The sequence below is a fragment of the Bos mutus genome, chromosome 18 (assembly GCF_027580195.1).
Source record: "Bos mutus isolate GX-2022 chromosome 18, NWIPB_WYAK_1.1, whole genome shotgun sequence".
Taxonomy (NCBI): Eukaryota; Metazoa; Chordata; class Mammalia; order Artiodactyla; family Bovidae; genus Bos; species Bos mutus.
Genome location: NC_091634.1, coordinates 19,510,846 through 19,534,194, shown reverse-complemented (window position 1 = coordinate 19,534,194; position 23,349 = coordinate 19,510,846). Strand labels below are relative to the sequence as shown.

At 42.6% G+C, this 23,349-nt stretch overlaps 2 protein-coding genes across 3 annotated transcripts in view; one reads left to right on the top strand and one right to left on the bottom strand.

Annotated features, from left to right (window-relative positions):
* The first annotated feature begins 622 nt into the window (after positions 1-622).
* PDCD5 (programmed cell death 5) lies at positions 623-7,536 on the top strand. The gene is made up of 6 exons (XM_005897753.3): positions 623-937; positions 1,870-1,907; positions 4,219-4,280; positions 5,981-6,072; positions 6,981-7,052; positions 7,351-7,536. The coding sequence occupies exons 1-6, from the start codon at positions 872-874 to the stop codon at positions 7,396-7,398; spliced, it is 378 nt and encodes a 125-aa protein (XP_005897815.1). The 5' UTR covers positions 623-871; the 3' UTR covers positions 7,399-7,536.
* Positions 7,537-10,077: 2,541 nt separating this feature from the next.
* The window catches only part of ANKRD27 (ankyrin repeat domain 27), a 60,802-nt gene continuing 47,530 nt past the window's right edge, over positions 10,078-23,349 (bottom strand). For both annotated transcript variants that reach the window (XM_070388013.1, XM_005897754.3), the window contains exons 23-29: positions 17,871-18,068; positions 17,065-17,184; positions 15,983-16,144; positions 14,389-14,500; positions 12,959-13,037; positions 12,699-12,771; positions 10,078-11,430 (exon numbers count right to left, since the gene is read on the bottom strand). In XM_070388013.1, coding sequence (XP_070244114.1) covers positions 11,200-11,430; positions 12,699-12,771; positions 12,959-13,037; positions 14,389-14,500; positions 15,983-16,144; positions 17,065-17,184; positions 17,871-18,068 — 975 coding nt within the window. In that variant the 3' untranslated portion in view covers positions 10,078-11,199. The remainder of the gene's footprint in view (positions 11,431-12,698; positions 12,772-12,958; positions 13,038-14,388; positions 14,501-15,982; positions 16,145-17,064; positions 17,185-17,870; positions 18,069-23,349) is intronic.

Below are 23,349 nucleotides of genomic sequence, written 5' to 3'. Positions count from 1 at the left end.
TATATTGAAAAGCAGAGATATTACTTTGCCAACTAAGGTCCGTCTGGTCAAGACTATGGTTTTTCCAGTGGTCATGTATGGATGTGAGAGTTGGACTGTGAAGAAAGCTGAATGCCGAAGAATTGATGCTTTTTAATTGTGGTGTTGGAGAAGACTCTTGAGTGTCCCTTGGACTGCAAGGAGATCCAGCCAGTCCATCCTAAAGGAGATCAGTCCTGGGTGTTCATTGGAAGGACTGATACTGAAGCTGAAACTCCAGTACTTTGGCCACTTCATACGAAGAGTTGACTCATTGCAAAAGACTCTGATGCTGGGAGGGATTGGGGGCAGGAGGAGAAGGGGACGACAGAGGATGAGATGGCTGGATGGCATCACCGACTCGATGGACATGAGTTAGAGTGAACTCCGGGAGTTGGTGATGGACAGGGAGGCCTGGCGTGCTGTGATTTATGGGGTCGCAAAGAGTCAGACACGACTGAGCGACTGAACTGAACTGACTGATAGTTGTTGATGGTAGCCTGTTTCTGGGTTATTGTCTTTTCCCACACACAGCCGGATCTTAACCCTGCCGGCGTCCACGCCCGCTGAGCACACGCTTGCAGCTGGGAGCAAGAACCGAGCTCGGGAAGGCTCGGCGCAGCAGTTCTGCCCTACCTCCCACCGCCTGCAATCGCGGATTCCGGCTTCTCCCCAGTCCCTGGCTGGGGCGGGCTGCGCGGCTCTAGGCTTGATTGGTGATGCCTGGGCGCTGCGGGCGCCTGCGCAGTGCGGAGGGCGGTGCGCGCGCGCAGAGGGACTGCTGGCGTTCCCTCGGAGTGAGTCGGAGAGAGTCGGAGCGTGTTTGCTGCTGCTCGCCCGGGCCGGCCGCAGCATGGCGGAGCAGGAGCTCGAGGCGCTGAGGAAGCAGAGGCTGGCCGAGCTGCAGGCGAAGCACGGGGTGAGCGAGCCCAACACCCGCCCAGCCCGTCCCCTGCTGGGCGCCACCCTCACCCGAGGTAGAGGGCGCGGCCCCCCAGCGGAGGCTCCAGGCGTCTCTGCCCCGGGGCCAGGACCCCGCCTCCGCCCGCGGCGGCCTTCTGGTAGCCTCCGAGCCGTCTCGGCCCCTCTGCCCGTCGCGTGGGGGCTCGGGCGGCCACCGAACCACGTGCTGCCCCGGGCTGGTCGGGCGCGGGCCGTCTCTCACCCGCCCGGCCGTCTTGCGTCCCAAGCAGAATGCTCAGCTTCTCCGGTCTCTCGGTGCCCTTAGCTAATGGACCTAGCCTACTTGACTACTGTTCCAGCCGAATGTTGTTTAGAATACAGTTGGTTCGACCCGAGGGGTCGACAGACATCTTCTGGGGGGTCTTCCTTGTGCCAGGTGCAGAGGGTACAGCGGGGAACATCGCCCGACGGAGTTGACAGTCCTGAGAGCCAGGCACTGAACACTAACCCCGGAGATGAAACGCCCAACTAATGACTCTGCTGTGCGGAAACCCGGAGTGAAGTGTTAGGGATGCAGCGGGATAGCCTGGCAGGGAGCGTTGTTTGATCATCAGCGTCCCCAATACCGAAGCACATTTTCTTTTCCAGAAATTATTCTTTACACGTTAAATACGGTTTCGTAAGAGGGGCTCTTCTCCTTAATATCTGTTTGTATTCTAAAACATTCTGTTCGATTGAGACTTTAGAAGTTCATCAAAACAATTGTAGTAAGTGGAAACTTATCTTTTTACTTCTGTGAGGCCCAGCTTTTAATTATTTTGTAAGCCCATCTCTCCCACTGCAGGAGCCTGTTAGGTACCAGAAACAAAATAAAATAACGAAATAAAATAGTTCCTTCCCTCCCCCACCACCCGTGAAATTTCTAAAAGATAAAATTGTTTTTTTCAGGATCCTGGCGATGCAGCACAACAGGAAGCAAAGCACAGGTACCGGCTGGAACTCTGAATGTAGAGGGGCCCTCCCTTTTTTTAATTAAGAAATAATTGATTTAACATTAGTTTCCGTGTACAGCATGCTGATTCCATGTTTGTTTATATTATGAAGTGACCACCACAGTAAGTCTGGTTAACATCCATCACCACACATAATTACACATTTTTTTTTCTTGTGATAAGAACTTTTGAGATTTAACTCTCAGCAACTTTCAATACTATTAACTATATACAATTCAATAGTCTCTAAGTATAGTCACCACCCACTCTATACATGACATATTACATCCCCATGGCTTATTTATAACTAGAAGTTTGTACTTTAGACACCTTCACCGGCTTTGCTCACCTCTTGCTCTGTTCTCTATGTCTGTGGGAACTCTGAACTCTTTGAAGGGTGGTTTCACCTTTTTTCTTTTTTTACTTTAGTTTTATTCACAGATGTGTGAATCTTAAAGTTCTTCCTGGCATAGGGATTTTTCCAGACCCATGCCTATTAGTTTGTCAATTAAGTATGTATGGAACCCCGCAGTACTTACTACTTCCTGTTGCAATTACTGATTGATGTTTCTCTGCTAAACTGTGATTACCTTAAAATAAGCATACTAATAGGACTACCTCATAGGGGTGTTGTGAGGATTGCAGGGGAACCAAGGGTACAGAACCCGCCCCAGGATTCTTGCGTGAAGAATCCCATAGACAGAGGCGCCTGGCAAGCTACAGTCCATAGGGTCACAAAGAGTCGGAGGCGCTGAAATAGTAACTTTTTCCTATCCTCAGTGTTAGTTTATCTCAGCACGTGGCAGAGCACCTCACACGTGGCAGGTTTATTAGTTAGCCCATCACGCTACCTTTTTTCCCTAACTCTTATAAAAAACACAAAAGGTAAAATTAACCTTCTTAACTACTTCTGAGTGTATCATTCAGTCGTATTAATCATATTCTCATTGCTTTGCAGCACATTTCTAGAACTTTTTCATCTTACAAAGCTGGAAGTATACCTATTAAACAACTCCCTATCCCTCCCTGCCCCCAGGCTACCTTTTATTTTTCACCTGGCACAGCACACACACAGCATGTGGGATTATAGTTCCCCAACCAGGGGTGGAACTCATGCCTCCTGCATAGTAAGTGCAGAGTCTTAACCACTGGACTGCCAGGGAAGTCCCCCATGCTACCCTTTAATTCATTCGTTCATCCATCAGATACTTACTGAGCACCTGCTCTGGGTCAGGCATTGTGCTGTGTCTACAGAAATAGGCAAGATGGAGAAGGTTCCTTCCCTTCTGTATGTAGCTCACATTAGAGGGAAAGACACATTGGTAAGCACCTGGGATAGTGCTAAGAAGGAAACAAATCTACTACATGAACTTCACTGATTCTGAAGATGGGAATTTTTTTTCACGTTTTAACATATCTGTAATTCAGATGTGTTGCATAATTGATTGCTCTTCTTCTGGATTCTTCCAAAGAGGATTTACCTTTACTTCTGCCATCACTGGGGTCATTTCTAACCTTAGACCTCTTAAAATTCTCTGCTTGATGTTCTTTCCCTGCCTCCACCCTGCCTCCAGAAGGAATTCAGACAGCAAACCTACAAGGCTAAAGCTTAAAGTCAAGAGACACTTTTTTCTTTCTCCACTCAGGGCTGAAACTGATGAATGCATACTTTCCTTTCTGCATAGTGGTTTATTTCTTGTTTCCCTTGTACAGCGGATTCAGCCTTCTAATTCAGCCAAAGAATCTCTGCTTTTTTCTGTGTTAAGTTCATATTAAATTTCTTGAAGGGCTTCATTTGAAAAACAGTTTGTGCTTTAAAAAAATTTGAAATCACTGTCCTGTGAATATGAAATAGTTCCTGCCTGGATAGGTGGGAAGATGCAAGGGTAGAAACGGGTATAATTGTAACTCCCCTCCCAATCCAAAACTAGAACTGAGAGTCTTAAAACATGGAATCTGGTCGTACCTTGGCCACAGTTACCTGTGTCTTCTTAACATGGTCTCCATGAACCTCAGCTTCTTTATCTCTAAGAAAATTACACGGATTAATCATTCGTCTGTGTATTTGCCTGAAATCTCACTACAAATTTCTAGCCCTTCTCACACATTGGGTACTTAATAAGTATTTATAATGGTGGTTGAACTGAAACTCCCTTCTGAATTGGGAAACTGTGAAGTTTTACCTTTCAAACTCACAAAATATAAAACTGGCTCTTGAATAAGAATGGACTTGTTAAATTTTTCTGTGTTCAGTAGGAATGCTGGCAGCTTAGTTCTAATTTTGCTTGACCTGTTTTTCTTGTAGGGAAGCAGAAATGAGAAACAGTATCTTAGCCCAAGTTCTGGATCAGTCAGCCCGGGCCCGGTGTAAGCATCTTCGGTTTTCTTTATAAAACTGGTTTGAGTTATTTGAATAGGGAGATGTATATGAAATATTGCTATCTCTAGATTAAATTCTTGTTTAACCTAAAAGCATGTGAGATACAGATTATTTATAAGAAGTGTTAGGTTTATAAACCTAAAGAAACATACTTAAGTTGTTATTAAAAGTTCCAGCTCCATTCTCTCCTGCTATTGAAATGATCTCCAAGTGCGTGTAGTGAGCCCTCCGTTGTTATAGAGTCAGAACCCACAGGTACAGAAGGCCGATTGTAGTACACCATTTTATATGAGGGACCTGAGCATCTTCAGATTTTGGCATCTGCAGGGAATCCTAGAACCAGTCCTTTCAGATACCAAGGGATGACTGTATTAGATAAAATTTATTGGCGATAACTCTTCAGGCAAGTCAGTCACAAAATTCTGCTAGCAGTTGACCTGGGTGATGGGGGCTTTGGTTTATTGTCCAGGCAGATCTTGGAGATATTTTGGCTTTGGTTGCAGACCACCACAGTAAGCAAGTCATACAAATATTTTGGCTTTCCAGTGCATATAAAAGTTTTATAGTCTGTTAAGTGCAATAGTATTATGTCTTAAAAAAACAAAAAAGTATACATACCTTAATTTAAAAATATCTTATTGCTAAAAAATGCTAATCATCATCTGAGACTTCAGCAAGTCACGATTTTTGTTTTTCAATAACATCAAAGATCATTGATTACAGATCACCATAATATATATAAGAATTACAATAGAAAATTTGAAATGTGAAAATTACCAAAATGTAACACAAAGACGTGAAGTGAGCACACACTGTCAGGAGAACAGTGCCAGCAGACTTGCTCAAAGCAGGGATGTGGGATGCCACAGATCTCCACTTGTGGAGGCTGCCGTGTCTGTGAAGCTCAGTAAAAGGAGGTGTACCTGTATTCTCCTTTTGTGTTGTGTTTTTCATCACAAAAAATAAAACCATAAAAAAAGTTAACTGAGCCAATCAGAATGAAACATTATCTTCTGTATTATAACTTGAAGCCCAGCTTAGAAGATGCAGCCCTGGATGGATCACCATGATTGTATATGCGTAGTAATAAAGAAATTCGCGAGGATGGGTTGCTTTTGAGGGCTTCCCTGGTGGCTCAAGTGGTATAGAGAATCTGCCTGCAATGCAGGAGCCACAGGAGATGCAGGTTTGATCCCTTGGTCAGGAAAATCCCCTGGAGGAGGAAATGGCAGCCTACTCCAGTGCTCTTGCCTGGAGAATCCCATGGACAGGGGAGCCTGGTGGGCTACAGTCCATGGGGTCACAAAGAGTTGGACATGACTGAAGTGACTTAGCATGCATGCAATATAGAAATTGCTCTTCGTGGAACAGTCATGGTTTTGCTTTGTTTTTAAAGCATGGAGCTTAGAGTCTGAGCCCCCAAGTTTAATCTTGGTTCACCACTCCCTCTCTGTGGTCGTGACTGAGGTTGACAAAGCTGAACTGTGGTTTACGCATTTTTAAGAGGAGTAACAGTAGCATCTGCCTTACCTACCTTGCTGGTCTCAAGACATCAAGAAGTCTGAAGTGCTTTAGAAATGTTAGTGCTTCGTCTCAAGGAATAAGTGCATTTAGTTCTGACTTCTTTTTGTGCGTGTTTGTGTGTGTGTGTGTATATATATATGTATATTTTCTTCTTCCTTTTTAGTAAGTAACTTAGCACTTGTAAAGCCTGAGAAAACTAAAGCAGTAGAGAATTACCTTATACAGATGGCACGGTATGGACAACTAAGTGGGAAGGTAAGCTTGACCTGCCTTGAGGCAGCTTTAATCTGTTGTTACCTACTTTACCAAAATGTATCCTCAGAAGGTCAATTTCATCTCTTTCTGGTTACAGAATTCTTGTTGAAGCAGTTTTTAAAGGCGAGAATAGTGTCTACCATAGATCCTAAAAGATAACTCTCTTTTCTAAAATCCTCTGCTGCTTTCCTTTTCTGACATTGTTCTGGAACCAGTGACTATTAGGGTCAGATAGCCTAAATTGCTTCTACAATGGAAGCAAGGTTTGTCAGCAATACTAATTAAAATTGGGAAAGTTATGCTTGTTTTGCAAATGAAGAAGTGCTGAATTTCCTGGTTATTCTGTGCATTGCCATACTGCCATGAGGGATATATTCTGGCAACCCTGATCTTCCTTCAAGATCCAGACGAGCCCCACCAGCACTGGGGAGCCCTCTGCCGCCACCATAGCCTGCAGAGATCAACCTGCCCTGAACCCTTTACACTGAGAACACGTGTGGAGGGGTGACAGAGGCTTCATCTTTTTTGAGTGACTTCTCTCCTGCTTTTAAGCTTCTCAAGGTCTCGGTGCGGAGGTGGAGTATCTCTGTCCCATTCACTTAACACAGTGGTGTAGGTGGTTGTCAGTCTGCTAGTGGTGATGAAGGGGTTCTTAAATACCTGTTAACCTTGGATTTTTTTGAGGAAGCTAACTGATGGATACTTTTCCTCCCTCAAATGAAGACCAGCAGAGCAGATTTTAAGTGAAACTTAAACCAAGAGTTATAGCCAGTGGTTTCAGCCAGCTGTCCCATTCTCCTTCCTTCTTGACCTCTACCTCCACATCCTGGAAGGATTGAAATGATTCAGTCGGCTAAGGTCAATTCTTTGTCTTAAAAAAGCACTGTTTTTCTCTTTGATTATCCTAGGTATCAGAACAAGGTTTAATAGAAATCCTCGAAAAAGTAAGCCAACAAACAGAAAAGAAAACAACAGTTAAAGTAAGTTTCCCCCAAAGCACACAACAAAAGAAAGATTGATATTTTAAATACGTGTTACATCTGCATGTAGTGTGTCAAACATTTTAGCCCATAGACATTTTTGTTTTACAACAGTGGGAAGTTTGGGGAGAACGTTGCATTGAGGGTCTAATTTTCAAGGCTCTTTGGTTGGTCTGAAACACTTAAGTTATATTAAACACAAACAGAAATGTCTTTCTGTAGTGGGTAGGAATTTGTTTTCTCAGAAAATCTGAGTTATGTTTTATGAAACATGATACTCGTTTAATTTTCCCCCCAGTTCAACAGAAGAAAAGTAATGGACTCTGATGAAGATGACGATTATTGAATTTGTCTAGAGACTGGAACTTAACGAAGTTCCAGTATTATCTAGGAGATAATACTTGGCAGAAGTTAAGATCTGGTGGTGTGTTTACTTTGTTTATTGTCTATATACCTTTTAAAAATAAACTTGTTATGCAAAATAGAAAAATTTGGACAAAGTTGTTTTTCTACCATAGAGAAATGAGCAGAAGATCTGCATTTAAAACTTGTCCTTCCCTATCAAAAGCTTTGAACATATGTAGCAGCATGAATATATCCTTCATACTTGTGACATTAGTGTTAAGTGGGAAAATTACCTTAGCAGAAGTAGGAGCTGCTCCAACATCTTCAGTGAGAAGAAAATAGCAGTATCTGTAACATCGTAGGTGTTAAGACTCATGGATTAAGCTGAGTCAGTTTTAGTATTTCCAAGACATAGGTTCTGAAAGCAGATAAGACCTTTTTCTTCCTGCAGATAGTCCTTACATTTAATGTAGGAAAATTCCTAACTTTGATTTCATTTATAATCTGCTTTTCAAAGCATTAACTCATCTAACAAATATTACCCGTACCACCTCTGTAACTGGAGGATACGTCCATTAGAAAAAAATTAGCAAAATAACTGAGACATACTGGTAATAATACTTAAACACTAGTAAACATGTTTTTAAGAGAAATGATTTCTAATGATTCGAGTCCAGTTGAGACAGTTTAGCAGTTCACCATTGTGGTAGAAATGTTCTGGGTCTTCAGTGATAGGGTTGCAGGTAACTTAAAGCAAGTGTCATCTTTTGTCCTTTATTCCCACCAGGTTATGAAAAACTGTGCTTGTAACTTTGAATCATAAATTTCTCTCTCAAGTGAGCTATTCAGTGTAACTTGTCTTAGTCCTGGGGGGCCCAGCTCCAGAGGAGGTGCATAACATTTAATGAGCTCAGTAGGATTAATAGCAGGAAAAGTGATGGAAAATGTGATATTTATAGTTCCAGTCTCTAGCTAGAGATATATACCCTGCTGGTATATTTCTAAATTATACTTGAGATTTTACTCTATTTCAGACTTAAAATTTAGTGAAGTGAAGTCAGTGTTAGAATACATGTCTAGTATTCCTCAGTAAGCAAATACATGAGTAGAGCTATTAAGGACATCAAAAAGAGTTCAGAGGAACAGTAAATCACCAAAGTAAAATCTGATCAAGGATTTTGAAAAAATAATCCCAGTTAACAGGTAGATTTTACATAGAAACACTGGAAGGAGACTAGACAGCTCTGAGCAAGTTTGCTACATGCTTTCTCTTACAAAATAACCACTGTTATGGCAGCTGTTGAGGTGAAGGTGTTGGACTGTAAACCTCCCCTCATTCAGAGACACTGTAGAATGGAAAGTGAGGACAGAAATTCTCGATGACGTTGCAGGAGTGGAATATGTTTCCATCCGGGGGGTGGGGGCTGGTTATTCTCACCTTTCTGATTGAACTACAATACTCTGAATTCAAAACATTCTCATACAAAATAGGAATTTTGGCATTACCAATTTCTGAATTGTCAAATTTAGTTTTAATTGAGAAAGTAATTAGAAACACATGTGTTTTTTTAAATAATTGAGGTGATCACTTCAGATTGCTCACCCTGCTGATTACCAGAATAGCTCAAGAGGAAACTTCTCCCCCAGGATTGAGAGTCCCATTCATGGTATTTCTGTCTCCAGGTGAAGGGTGCATCCAGCTGGAAATAGGTGACACTGCTAGCCAGGCCTTGACCCCAGCTCTGACCGTGCAAGCAAATTAGCCCCCTTATTTCCGTAAACCTTCTCACTTGACATTCCTACCAGCTGGGGCAGTTGTTAGAATTATGGAGGGTGTATGTGAATGTTTGGCTTTTTCAATATTTCTTTCTTTTTTCTTTTTAATCACAGTATGGTTGCTTTACAGTGTTGTGTTAGTTTCTGCTATACAACAGAGTGAATCAACTGTATGTATACATACATCTCTTCCCTCGTGAGGCTCTCTCTAGGTCGTTGCAGAGCACTGAGCTGAGCTCCCTGTGCTACCGCAGCTTCCCACTAGACACGTGTATTGTACACACAGCAGTGCATATGTCAGCACTGCTCTGTCAGTTGGTGCCACCCCCTCCCCATGCCAGGTCCACGAGTCCATTCTTTTACACCTGCGTCTCTATTCCTGCCCTGCAAATAGGTTCACGGTAGGTTTTCAAAACTGTTGTACCACCCCCCAAATTAGGTGGTTTCCAATGTACGTATTTGTGTCTTGGACAGGACTGTGCTAATAAACTGCACAGTGTCAAGTCTCTTAATCAGGATGCTAGAAAAGCACAGCAACTTAGGCCAAGGAGGTGGTTTTGTTTAAAAGTTGGGGAGAGGAAGAAAAATAGAACAAACTTGCAAAGCAACCGTGTTTATTTGCTGTTCGGGCTACGTAGCTGTATTATATTCAGTTTGTTCTTCTGATGCTAAAAGAAATGAAAATACCTTTGTGGGGGCCCTAGGTACTGTGCTTACTGGATTAGGTCAGCAGCCCTGGATAATCTGCTCCAAATGACCCAGTTCACACATTTCAGTCAAACTTCTATCTCTAGTTGAAAAATAAAATGTATTATCTATCCAGTGGGAGAAGATGACTCCGCACACCAAGCACATGTTGATAGCAGAAAGGCTGAGAAACTATCACCATAGGAGAACAAACTAAAAAAAGTACACCACGACACACTCAAGAATCATAAAGTTTACTGTTTCTTTCCCATCATTTGGCACATATCCAAGGCACATTAGAAAATTAAAAATCATAAATTACTTTATAGAAAAATAATCAGCCCCTCCCTTCTGTACATACACAAGTATTTCCAAGAACGTGCACAAAACCATTTCCCTATTACAAAGTTATTTGAAAATGTACTCAGGACAAACCCGTGTTTGCAGCTCTAGACTAATTAGTAACATAAAAAAATAAGAAATATAATCTATAGAAATTTATAAAAAGGAATAAATGGCAATAAATTCTAACATAAAGTTACTTTGACCTGGTTTGTGCTGTAAGTTTTGAATCTGAATCAAAAGACTAAGAGAAGATGTGCCAAGTCTACTCTCTTCAGTAACCATCCATCCAGTGTGACGTTTAGGGGGGCTCTTAACGGAAAGGGATGTTTCTAGAGACACTGCTACAGGTGTATAAGTGCAGTGGTCAATTATCTGTACTTTGTTGGAAGAAAAAAGTATACCCAGCTTTCCCCACATACATAGTGTAGAACATGTCATATGTGTCCTTGGAACTAAAATGAGCAATCAAAATGGCATTTAGGCATCTTTGGGTTCAAGTGTTGCTTAAAAGGGACATTTTTCAGCCCTGTTTTCTTTATTCAAATGCCGTATTTCTGCCCAGCCTCCACAGTACAGTGAAACCTAAATTGCTTTTCTTCGGCTTATCCCAGAGGGAGGAGTTCTTTTAGACTGTGGTTTGCTAGTTCATACACATCACAGAGGTTTAGCACCTTTCATTAGAAGGAGGTCAGAATCTGGTGATGAAACCTCTCACTGTAACCCAGGAACCCAAATACTTAAGAAGTGTCTTATAGATCTGGACACCACTGGAATTTTTGTCCATCCCTTTTCAAGTGTATCCATTACCTCTGAAGAGGAAAGAGCTAGTGATGACCTGTTGTATTCTTTCTATCAGCCACAGAAAAGCTTTCAGGACCTTTCTGCTTTTCTCTCAAGCCAAACAAATTTCATTTAGTGCGAAGCTGTATTCATGCGCAGCATCTTCTTGTTGAGGACTTGCTTCTTGGCAGTAGATAATTCCTCCTTATTACTGTTAAGACTGGGAAATGCTAGCCTCTTGGGGAGTGCTCAGGTTGCCAGCAGTCTCTGGGCCCTTGGGTACCACTGTATCGTCGACCGTGTGTCTACGCAGCATTCTCCTGTTTCTGGGAGAAGTTTGCCTTGGTCCAGGCCTCTCCGGCTGATCGTTTCCTTTGTCAGCAGCCTCAGACCTGCCCTGGTCTGGCAGGTTATTGTGCTTCCGTGCGACTCTCTGTCTCCCTGGCTAAAGAAAAGATACGATTCAGACACTTCATATTTGCACTGTACCTGAAAACAACCACCAGAGTAACAGCTACCCTTGAGCACTTCTTGAGGTGTCATCAATGTGCTAAGTACTTTGCAGGCATAATTTCAACTCTTAACACCCCTGCAGTGAAAGTGTGACCTGCGCGTACTCCACATGTCAGACACAGTGTAAACATGTTTACATGTTTTCACATTTCATCTTTGCAGCTCTAACAGATGTGTACTGCTGTCATCCCCATTGTGCGTACAGCTGAGGACATAGGATCAGCAAAGTTAAGCAATCTGCCTTAAGTCCCCCAGCTAGCAAGGGGAAAGCTAGCGCTTGAACCCAGCCATATTTCAAAGTCTGCAGGTGTTCCACCCAGAAGCAGGTCTATTAACAACGCCAGGGAAGATTAACTATGAAATCAAAATCAGGCATATTAACAAAAATCACTTTAATTTGCTAAAAGATTTAGAACTGTAGTATATTTGTTCCAGCAAGCCTATGCCAGACATACTATAAATTCTATTTCTCAAATAAGGCACGTATGATATTGATGAGCACCAATAAGAAAAGCCATGTTTCAGTAATGCCCTACTGTATAGCACAGGGAAATTTATTCAGTATGCTGTAATGAACTATAAATGGAAAAGAATCTGAAAAAGAAAAAATATATATATCATATATGTATATATGAAAAACTGAATCACTTTGCTGTACACTAGAAACTAACAACAATGTAAATTAGCTATAATTAAAAAAAGAAAAGAAAACCCATGTTTTCTGAGAAGAGCCACCTAATAGCACCACAGAAAGGAAAGCAGGCTTCTTTTTATGAGTATTAAATAGTGTAGGAAGATGGCCACAAACAAAACTGACTGTATGAGCAACATTATACCATACTCCCAAGGTTTTTAACTATTCATATACAGATGTGTTTTCTTCCTTACATTAGTGATTAACACGTTAGTGAATTAGCTCACACAGTAAAATCTGAGATCGTTCACCTAGTATGCATGTTACGAACTGCGGGATCTTCCCATGTGTCACAACTGTCTGCCACTTTTCCCTCACTTTCCTTTCTCAGCTCAGAAATGCATTATTAAATATAACAGTATTTAATCTTGCCACCAAACTCACTTTGTTTGTAACTCTTTACCAGTGACGGGACTACTGAGATAAGAAACGTGTTTTCCAAGGATTAGTTTTGAAAAATCTAGGATTTAAAAAATAATGGTATAAGACAGTGTTTAATAACTCACCTCATGCAAAGAATCTTTAGTAAGATTAGGGACACTTCTGTCTCGTGCCATAATCTCCTTTGGAGTCCTTGCCCTGAAACCCAAAACAAACTAAAATAAGTGTTTGGGATAGTGGTGCAAAATATTCTGGTTGGCCACGAGGTGGCAGTATTTGATGGGTGCAGATTTATTTATATGCATTAAAGCTGCAAATAACCTGCTTGAGTTGTAAGTAAAATTAAGGTCAAAAGCACAGAAATAAACTTGAATTTTATACTCACTTAAATGGACCAACTGAGTGGACAAAGTAAAACTGTCTTGTAAAAGGTTCATCTGGTAGATCATATAGTTTTGAATTCCCTATAGATAAAAGGATAAGAACATCTGAAAACATCCAAGGGTAGTTTAACAATTGTTTAGAAATTAAAGCACAGATGCAAAGTTTCAACATTTCTTTTAGTTAAAGTTTAACAACATTTAGGAAATTAAGGATTTCATTTGCTTACAGAAACGTGATAGTAGATACCTATGTATTACTGTGTGAACCCCCATGAAACAAAAATAAACCCTTAATACACTGATACTCCGCAGGCACAAACAATTACGGTGAGACAGCCTCAGGATTACCCAGATATGTGAATAGATTTATTCACATTATTACACTTCAAACTACAACAATAATTTTTTAAAAAGTTGAACAAGGACCCCATCTATAACAACTTTTTTATTAAGATTAAGAAAAAGTATTAAGTATTAATAAAAATCTTTTATTAAAAAGATTAATTAAAAAGTATTAGAAAATACTTCAGCCCCACCCCTGTTTGGCAGCTGCTGTTCTAATTACCATTAACCTCTATACACCTGCAAATTAAAAAAGAAATCTTTTTTCTTAACATTTAAACTTTTTATTTTATATTTGTGTGTAGCCGATTAACAGTATTGTGGTAGTTTCAGGTGAACAGCAAAGGGACTCAACTATATGTATAGAGGTATCCATTCTCCCCCACACTCCCCTCCCACCCAGGCTGCTACATAACACTAAGCAGAGCTCCCCGTGCTGTGCAGTAGGCCCTTGTTGGTTATCCATTTTAAATACACCAGTGTGAACCTGTCCATCTGAAACTCCCTAACTATCCCTCCCATCCTTCCCCTCTGCCAGCAACCATAAGTTCCTTCTCTGAGTCTCTTTCTGTTTTGTAAGTTCATTTGTACCCTTTCTGTTTAGATTCCGCATATAAGGGATGTCATAAGATATTTCTCCTTCTCTGACTCAGGATGACAATCTCTAGGTCTATCCATGTTTCTGCAAATAGCACTACTTCATTTTTTTAAAAAATATTTAAAGGTAGCATTTATCCCAGATGTCCAGGAAATGCTTAGAAAAAGGCCTGGATTTAGAACTCAAGACATGGACGGAACTACCAGAGGCAGGGCCTCCTCCAAAGCTGGCAAGTGGGGGCCTGACCTTCAGGGTGAGGCCTCCAAGTGTCCTCCTCACCTCCTTAGGAAGCACTACCATCGACCAGAAAGCCAGTATCCAAAACAGTCGATGAAACAGGCTGTAACGTACATTTCTTTGGTGCCTATAATCCCATCCCCAGTCATGACTCTAATTACGTTTTACATTGAAAGTTAGGTGGAAATTGGCAACCACTCATGGATTTCCAAATAAACCCAAGCTGAGAATTCCAGAAAGAATGTGAGTTCTTACATTTTTTCCTGATCTTAACAGTGACGTACTCGCTGTGGTCTGTTTCACCAATGTCGTCTAATGTGGCCACACAGCTTGGTACAACTTGAAGCAATTCCATTATTTTTGAATTCTATAAGTTGAAAAGGAAAAGGTAACAGTGACGGGGTTTTAAAATTCTTTCTTAGGAGGTTATTGCCTGTTTTTAATCTAAGTGTCAACGCTGGCGTGGCTGGGCAGAAAAGCTAAGAAAGAAGCCACTACCGACAAAACTTGGAGGCCATAAAGTGGTGGAGAACAGCCCTGCATCTGGGGGCTGGCTCTGCCTGTGTTTCACTGCTCTGTGCAGCGGGGGTGATGAGAACAGGATCTGTTACTGTAGAGTTACTGTGAGGTTACTGAGCACCCAACACATAGAAGGACTCAGTGAAAGATACTCATCATCATTTGAGGAAGTGCTAAACTGAATGTTTAAAATATGTCAATTCTGTTAAGAAATACAACTGAAAATGAGAAATGAATATATTGCAAACTACACTGAATATACTAAATAAATATACTCGCCTATACTTTAGCAACCTGATGCAATATACCAAGTAAATAAACTCAGCCTATACTTGGCCACCTGATGCAAACAGACAACTCATGGAAAAGACCCTGATGCTGGGAAAGACTGAATGCAAAAGGAGAAGAGGGCAGCAGAGGATGAGATGGTTCAATGGCATCACCGATTCAATGGACATGGACTTGGGTGAACTCTGGGAGATGGGGAGTTGATGCTGGGACTGCAGCAGGCCCGGCATGCTGTAGTCCATGGGGTCGTGGAGTCGGACACGACTTAGCAGATGAACAACAACATGAGTAGGTTGGGTTATGGTGACTTAAAAGTGTCAGTGGTGCAGCTCAACAGCCTACCGGTTGTCCACCTGAGTAGGAAACTATATGAAGATTCAATGTGAACAGAGGACCAGTGAAGAGGTGCCTCTTCCCCAGGAGGACCAGACTCTTCCCTCACCATTTCCCACAGTGCACATCCACCCCTGGGAGGGTGGTAAACCGCCCCTCACAGAACTCAAGGTGTGCTCACAGACTGCACACACTTTCTCCCTTGTGCTGCTAAGACCCTGATGGGTTCCCAGGGCAAGAAGGGCGAGACCAGGACACTGTCTCATCCTACTTCTTCCCCGTAGGCGCCTGACTGCTGGACAGTGAGTGGGGCAGGTCAGGGCACCAAGGCCTGCAGTGGGTGAGAGGCACCTCTACTCGGACCTTTGAAAACTACCCCTGGGGACTTCCCTGGCTGTCCAGTGGTGAAGACTGTGCTTCCAATGCAGGAGGCATGGGGTTGATCCCTGGTTGAGGAACTGAGATCCCACATGTGGCATGCAGCATGGGAAAAAAAACCTACCGCTGGCTCCCCAGCAGGCCACCTCTGACCAGGTGACCAAGGACCTGGGGTGTAGCCACACTGGCGGACTCTAGCATGCTAACTCAGCCCAGCTCGGTGAGTCAGAGGTCTGGCTACCATTCTCTCAGATCTGGCTTCAACGTGGGGGATCCACGAGAACTGTGAGGGAGCTTGGGATGCCCTCAGCCAGGAAGTGCTCCCACCTACCTGTTCAGCACAGTCGATCGCTGTGCACTGCCTCTTATTCAGGACCTGAGCCGATGCTCCATGAAGCAGCAGCAGCTCCACCACGAAGACGTGCCTTTCTATCACAGCCTCATGCAGTGCTGTGTTGCCCTTGTTGTTGGAAGCGTTGATGGAGGCCCCGTGCTAGAAAGAAAAACAGTACAGTCAAGAGCAGTGCTAAAAATGATCCACACTGAATTGATGTGGTAGCTATATGGATGTACACTATAACCTTCCTTCAGCTTTTCTGCATGTCTGAAATTTGTCTTAAAATGTTAGGGGTAAAAGTAATACTGAGGAAAAAAGATTTATGTACAAAGATATTCATGGCAGCATTTATCACTCAACAGCAGGGGAAAAAATAGAAGTCACCTAAATGTATTAAGCAGAAAGAGTTTTAAAAAAGAAAACTACAGTAAGTACATCCATAATTATGCAACCATTAAAAAAATTCAGATTTTTAATAAACGGTTTTCTATGTTAAGTTAAAACAAGATAGAGGACCTCCCTGGTAGTCCAGGGATTAAGACTGTGCTTCCGCTGCAGGGGCTCGGGTTTGATCCCTGGTCCAGGAAGTTCCACATGTCATGCAGCACAATAAAAAAAAAAACAAGATAGAAAACAATACTGATCTAAACTATGCACATTTTCAAAAAGTCACCCAAAATAGTTACCCTTGAGTAGCAGGGTTATGGAAAATTTGGGTTTTTCCCTTCTTTTATAAATTCTTCCTTCTACAGTCAACACATACAGCCTTCATCATGAGAGGGAAAAAAAGCAGTGACAAAAAAGGACATTCAGCTCACATTTCAGGTAACGATTCAACTGACCTGGTAAATGAGGCAAGACCCAAACCTCCAGGAAAAGCGGTGGCTCAGTCCTTAACCCTGCATCTCTGATGCATCGCTGACTCCAAGGCCCCTGATTCCAGAGCTCCTCTCCCAGGGCCCGCTTACACCATGAGCCCTGCCACCTCCCCAGGGCGCTGCCAGGGGCTCCCTGCAAGCCGACCCACGCCAGCAGCTCCTGGGCCGGGGTGGGGGCCAGGGTGGCGGGTGCCTTACCTGCAGCAGCAGCGCCGCGACTTCGTGGTGGCCTCTGGAACAGGCATAAATGAGGGGTGTGTTTCCACTTATGTCCTTTTTATTGGGTTTTGCATTCGACTCTAATAGACACTTCACCACCTAGCCCAGAGAAGAAAAATTTAACATTTGCAGGGAGAGATTATCTAACTTGATATTCTTTTGACTTTTCTGTAGGTTTATCCAGAGAGCTCTTTAGACACATGTCTGACCCTCAGGAGAATGCAGACCAGCTGAAGCATGAAGGGGTTAACCTGGGCTGAGGGTCTCCTACAGGCCAGGCATGCTCCAGGCACCAGTGCTTGTCACTGAATCACTGTATGTCCTCTGGAGAGCTGCAATAACTACTCTAGTTTTACATGTTAGGAAGCTGATGCTAGGCATTACCTGAAACATGATTCCTGTCTTTAATAAGCTTACAGTAGAACTACTAAGGGAAGATGAAAAAAATAAATAGATATTTAACTGTCTGGCACAAGACAGGAGCTGTGGGAACACAGAGGTGATCAGACACACTTCAGCCCTCAATGACCAAAGCCCAAGAATAAGACAGAGGCAGTTCCAGGTGGGGGTGAGAATCAGGACTGGCTCTGGTTGGCTCCGCCCCCAAAAGCACCAGGGCTGTGTGTTCTGTTGCCAAGCGGCCCTGCCCTGTGCATCTCAGAATCTCAGGGCTGGGAGGAAGGACACAGGCCCATCCCTTTGGACAGCCACCTTCCCCCTCTGTAGTATCCCCATGAGGTGAGGTTCTAACCCTGTCCACGCTGCCCAAGACTCAGCACTGGTACCTGGAAGTGGCCCTGCTGGCAGGCCAGGTGGAGTGGCACAGCCTGGCTGGCGTCTCGGGCCCCCACGCTGGCACCATGCTTCACAAGGAGGAGGATGAGGTCCGCCCGACCGTGCAGGGCAGCAACGTGCAGCGGGGAGGAGCCATCTTGGTTGGTCACATTCACACCAAGCCCACTGGCGGGAATCTTTGCCAGCTTCTAGTAAGGGCAGGAGGTGGAAACAAATGTCGTTAGTTTTTAAGAAAACTGGCTAAAGGAATTGAAGCCACCTGTCCCAGCAGCCCCTCTGTAAAATCTGGAATCACAGCGGGATCCTGAATCAGGCTGCCTATAAGTGAATTAATACTTTAGAAAGGTCTGATATATCAAAGTGTAACTTCCATTTTCAAGAAAGCAAGCCCCCTACAATGATACCATATTATGCCATGGCAGTTCAATGGCGAAAGCAAGTCCTGTCTTAGATGGTGCTGGAACAAGTGGATATCCATATAGGCAGAAACTGCCCATCAACCCTTACCTCACACCCAACACACACACTAAAGTGCATCGCAGACCTAAATGTAAAAGCTACAGCTATTACATTTGAACACAAAGGAAAATCTCTGCTACGCTGGGATGGGCAAAGAATAGCTAGGACACAAAAAGCAAAAGTTTGATAAACTGGACAATAAAAATATTTAATACTTGCTCTTTGCATAAGGCAAGTAAGAAAATGAAAAGGCAGGTCACAGACAGGGAAAAAAATGTTTGCAATATGTATATCCGACAAAGGACTTGTACCAACCAGAAATTCAAAACAGAACAAGCTCGCTTACAACTCAGTAAGACAATCCAACTTTAAAAAAAAATAGGTAAAAGATTTTCAAAGGACTTCACAAAAGGCTTCACAAAAGACCGGAGAAGGCAATGGCACCCCACTCCAGTACTCTTGCCTGGAAAATCCCATGGACGGAGGAGCCTGGTGGGCTGCAGTCCATGAGGTCGCAAAGAGTCAGACGCGACTCAGCGACTTCACTTTCACTTTTCACTTTCATGCATTGGAGAAGGAAATGGCAACCCACTCCAGTGTTCTTGCCTAGAGAATCCCGGGGACAGGGGAGCCTGGTGGGCTGCTGTCTATGGGGTCACACAGAGTCAGACACGACTGAACTGACTTAGCAGCAGCAGCAGCGGCACAAAAGACAGTTGAGCTTGGTGGGGGAGCACCTAAGGGACTCCCCTGCTGGTCCAGTAGCTGGGACTCCATGCTCCCGATGCAGCAGACCCAGGTTTGGTACCTGGTAGGGGAACGAGATCCCACATGCCCCAACTAAGAGGTCACACGCAGCAACTAAGACCCAGCACAGCCAAATAAATAGTAAAAAATGAGCACATAAAATAACATCTTTAGTTACCAGGGAAATGCAAATCAAACCAAGAATCACAAAACTAAAGGGTCACGAAGCACATAAGTGACAGTCGGGAGAGGGAACATGCAATCCAGCCAACTTCAAAGGGGCGGGAGGGAATATCGGGGGTGATAGACAGTCTATTCTCTTGCCTGCGCTGGTGGTTAAGCATTCGTTTGTCAAACCTCAGAAAGCTGTTGGCTATTTATCTCTCAAGCTGAAGCTCCCCTTCATGTTTATCATGGAACTTCTTTATTATTCACAATAGTTTTAAAACCAATCATGCAGATACAAGGAAAATCAATCACTAAATTAAAAGGGCAAACAAAACAAAGAAATAGAACTAAAAATAAACATTGAATTGTGATGCTGGATCAAGTATTTGATAGTGGAATGAGTATGTCAGTGGTTTCTGTGACTGATCAAGGATTAAAACTTGGGTTATCTAGTTCACTTCTTGATGATTAATAATATTATCTCTTTAAAAAACTATGCTGAACTTAAAGGGTGAATTTTACTGTACATAAGTTATACTTCAAAAACCACAAACAAGTGAAGAAGTAGAAGGGGAAAAACATGATGAAACACCACTGCACACTTACCAGAAGGGCTAAAGTTAAAAAGTCAAAATACCAATTGTTGACCAGGATATAAGTCAACTAGAACTCTCACACCCTGCTGGTGGGGAATGAAAAATGCTATAATCACTGGAAAACTGGCCATTTCTTATGAAGTTAACATATACCTCCTGTGTCAGTTCAGTCGCTCAGTCGTGTCTGACTCTTTGCGACCCCATGAATCACAGCACGCCAGGACCCCCTGTCCATCACCAACTCCCGGATTCTACCCAAACCCATGCCCATTGTGTTAGTGATGCCATCGAACCACCTCATCCTCTGTCGTCCCCTTCTCCTCCTGCCCTCAGTCTTTCCCAGCATCAGGGTCTTTTCCAATGAGTCAGCTCTCTGCATCAGGTGGCCAAAGTACTGGAGTTTCAGCTTCAACATCAGTCCTTCCAATGAACACCCAGGACTGATCTCCTTTAGGATGGACTGGTTGGATCTCCTTGCGGTCCACGGGACTCTCAAGAGTCTTCTCAAACACCACAATTCAAAATCATCAGTTCTTCTGCGCTCAGCTTTCTTTATATTTCAACTCTCACATCCATACATGACTCCTGGAAAAACCATAAGCCTTGACTAGACAGACCTTTGTTGGCAAAGTAATGTCTCTGCTTTTCAATATGCTATCTAGGTTGGTCATAACTTTCCTTCCAAGGATTAAGTGTCTTTTAATTTCATGGCTGCAATCACCATCTGCAGTGATTCTGGAGCCCCAAAAAATAAAGTCAGCCACTGTTTCCACTGTTTCCCCACCTATTTCCCATGAAATGATGGGACCGGATGCCATGATCTTCGTTTTCTGAATGTTGAGCTTTAAGCCAACTTTTTCACTTTCCACTTTCACTTTCATCAAGAGGCTTTTTAGTTCCTCTTCACTTTCTGCCATAAGGGTGGTGTCATCTGCATATCTGAGGTTATTGATATTTCTCCCGGCAATCTTGATTCCAGCTTGTGTTTCTTCCAGTCCAGCGTTTCTCATGATGTACTCTGCATATACGTTAAATAAGCAGGGTGACAATATACAGCCTTGACGTACTCCTTTTCCTATTTGGAACCAGTCTGTTGTTCCATGTCCAGTTCTAACTGTTGCTTCCTGACCTGCATATAGGTTTCTCAAGAGGCAGGTCAGGTGGTCTGGTATTCCCGTCTCTTTCAGAATTTTCCACAGTTTATTGTGATCCACACAGTCAAGGGCTTTGGCATAGTCAATAAAGCAGAAATAGATGTTTTTCTGGAACTCTCTTGCTTTTTCAATGATCCAGGGGATGTTGGCAATTTGAACCTCTGGTACCTCTGCCTTTTCTAAAACCAGCTTGAACATCTGGAAGTTCACGGTTCACATATTGCTGAAGCCTGGCTTGGAGAATTTTGAGCATTACTTTACTAGCGTGTGAGATGAGTGCAATTGTGCGGTAGTTTGAGCATTCTTTGGTAATGCCTTTCTTTGGGATTGGAATGAAAACTGACCTTTTCCAGTCCTGTGTAACATATCAATTATACTCATGGATAATTACCCAAGTAGACATATGTTTACACAAAGACCTGTACACACAAATGTTCTTGGTTGGTTTATTCACAAAGCCCAAAGCAGGAGACAACTAAATGCCCTGATCCCAGGTTGTTTCGAGTAATCAACAGTTTATTCTTTACCACTGAGCCTGATGCACTTCGTTTAGCCAGTTAATCTGTTGAAGGACATGTGGGTTGTCTCTGGTTTGGGGATATGGCAAATAAAGTTGCTGATGAACCTATTAGCAGAAATAAAGACACAGACGTAGAGAACAAAGGTATGGAACACCAAAGGGGGTAAGGTGAGGGATGAATTGGGAGATTGGGATTGACATATATGCAGTATTGATCCTATGTATAAAACCAATAACTAATGAGAAATGGCTGTACAGCACAGGGAACTTGACTCAGTGGTGACCTAAATGGGAAGGAAATGCAAAAGAGGGGGTATAGTATAGAGCGGATTCACTTTGTACAGCAGAAACTAACACAACATTGTAAAGCAACTATACTCCAATAAAAAAATTTTTTTTAAGTTGCTGTGTACATTTGTTTACAGGTTTTTGTGAGAACATGTTTCCATTCCACAAAGATCAGTTGCCCTTAGTGGATCTTCCATTCCACTAAGATCAATAAGGAAAGCAACTGCTGAATCATATTGCAATTACAGGGTAATTCTATGGTTAGTTTTATACGGAACAACACCACACACATTTTTCCAAAGTGGCTTTTACATTCCTAGCAGCAATGGATGAGTAACCAATTTCCCCGCATCCTCACCAACATTTGGTATTGTCACTTTTCACTAATTTTTATTTTAGCCCTTCTGCTAGGTGCGTAGCACTGTCTCATGGTGGTTATACTTTGCATTTCCCTGAAGGGTGATGACCTTTAACATCCTTTCACATGCTTATTTGCCATCTTTAAATGTTCTTCGGTGAAATGAACGTTCATTTTCTATGCCCATTTTCTTACTGGTTTGTTTTTACTATTGAGTTTTGGAGGTTCTTTGTATAGTCTAGATTCTGGCCCTTTGTCAGATACATGGTTTGCAGACATTTTCTTTTAAGTCAGTAGTTTGCCTGTAGCTTCTTTGCATGGGTTTCCACAGGGCAAGTTTCTAAATGAGAAGTCCAACTATACCACAAAGCTACAGTCATCAAGACAGTATGGTATTGGCACAAAGACAGAAATACAGATCAGTGGAACAAAATAGAAAGCCCAGAGACAAATCCACGCTCCTATGGACACCTTATCTTTGACAAAGGAGGCAAGAATATACAGTGGAGAAAAGATAACCTCTTTAACAAGTGGTACTGGGAAAACTGGTCAACCACTTGTAAAAGAATGAAACTAGAACACTTTCTAACACCATACACAAAAATAAACTCAAAATGGATTAAAGATCTAAACGTAAGACCAGTAACTATAAAATTCCTAAAGGAGAACATAGGCAAAACACTCTCCAACATAAATCACAGCAGGATCCTCTATGACCCACCTCGCAGAGCAATGGAAATAAAAGCAAAAATAAAGAAATGGGACCTAATTAAACTTTGCACAATGAAGGAAACTATAAGCAAGGTGAAAAGACAGCCTTAAGAATAGGAGAAAATAATAGCAAATGAAGCAACTGACAAAGAATTAATCTAAAAAATATACAAGCAGCTCTTGCAGCTCAATTCCAGAAAAATAAATGACCCAATCAAAAAATGGGCCAAAGAACTAAACAGACATTTCTCCAAAGAAGACATATAGATGGCTAACAAACACATGAAAAGATGCTCAACATCACTCTTTATCAGAGAAATGCAAATCAAAACCACAATGAGGTAACATCTCACACTGGTCAGAATGGCTGCTATTCAAAAGTCTACAAACAATAAATGCTGGAGAGGGTGTGGAGAAAAGGGAACCCTCTTACACTGTTGGTGGGAATGCAAACTAGTACAGCTACTA

Excerpts from the sequence above, each read along its gene's own strand:
- PDCD5 (XM_005897753.3), top strand. The coding sequence starts at position 872 with ATGGCGGAGCAGGAGCTCGAGGCGCTGAGGAAGCAGAGGCTGGCCGAG. Across the intron at positions 1,908-4,218 it reads CAACAGGAAGCAAAGCACAG|GGAAGCAGAAATGAGAAACA; the intron begins GTACCGGCTGGA and ends TTTTTCTTGTAG. Across the intron at positions 6,073-6,980 it reads ATGGACAACTAAGTGGGAAG|GTATCAGAACAAGGTTTAAT; the intron begins GTAAGCTTGACC and ends TGATTATCCTAG.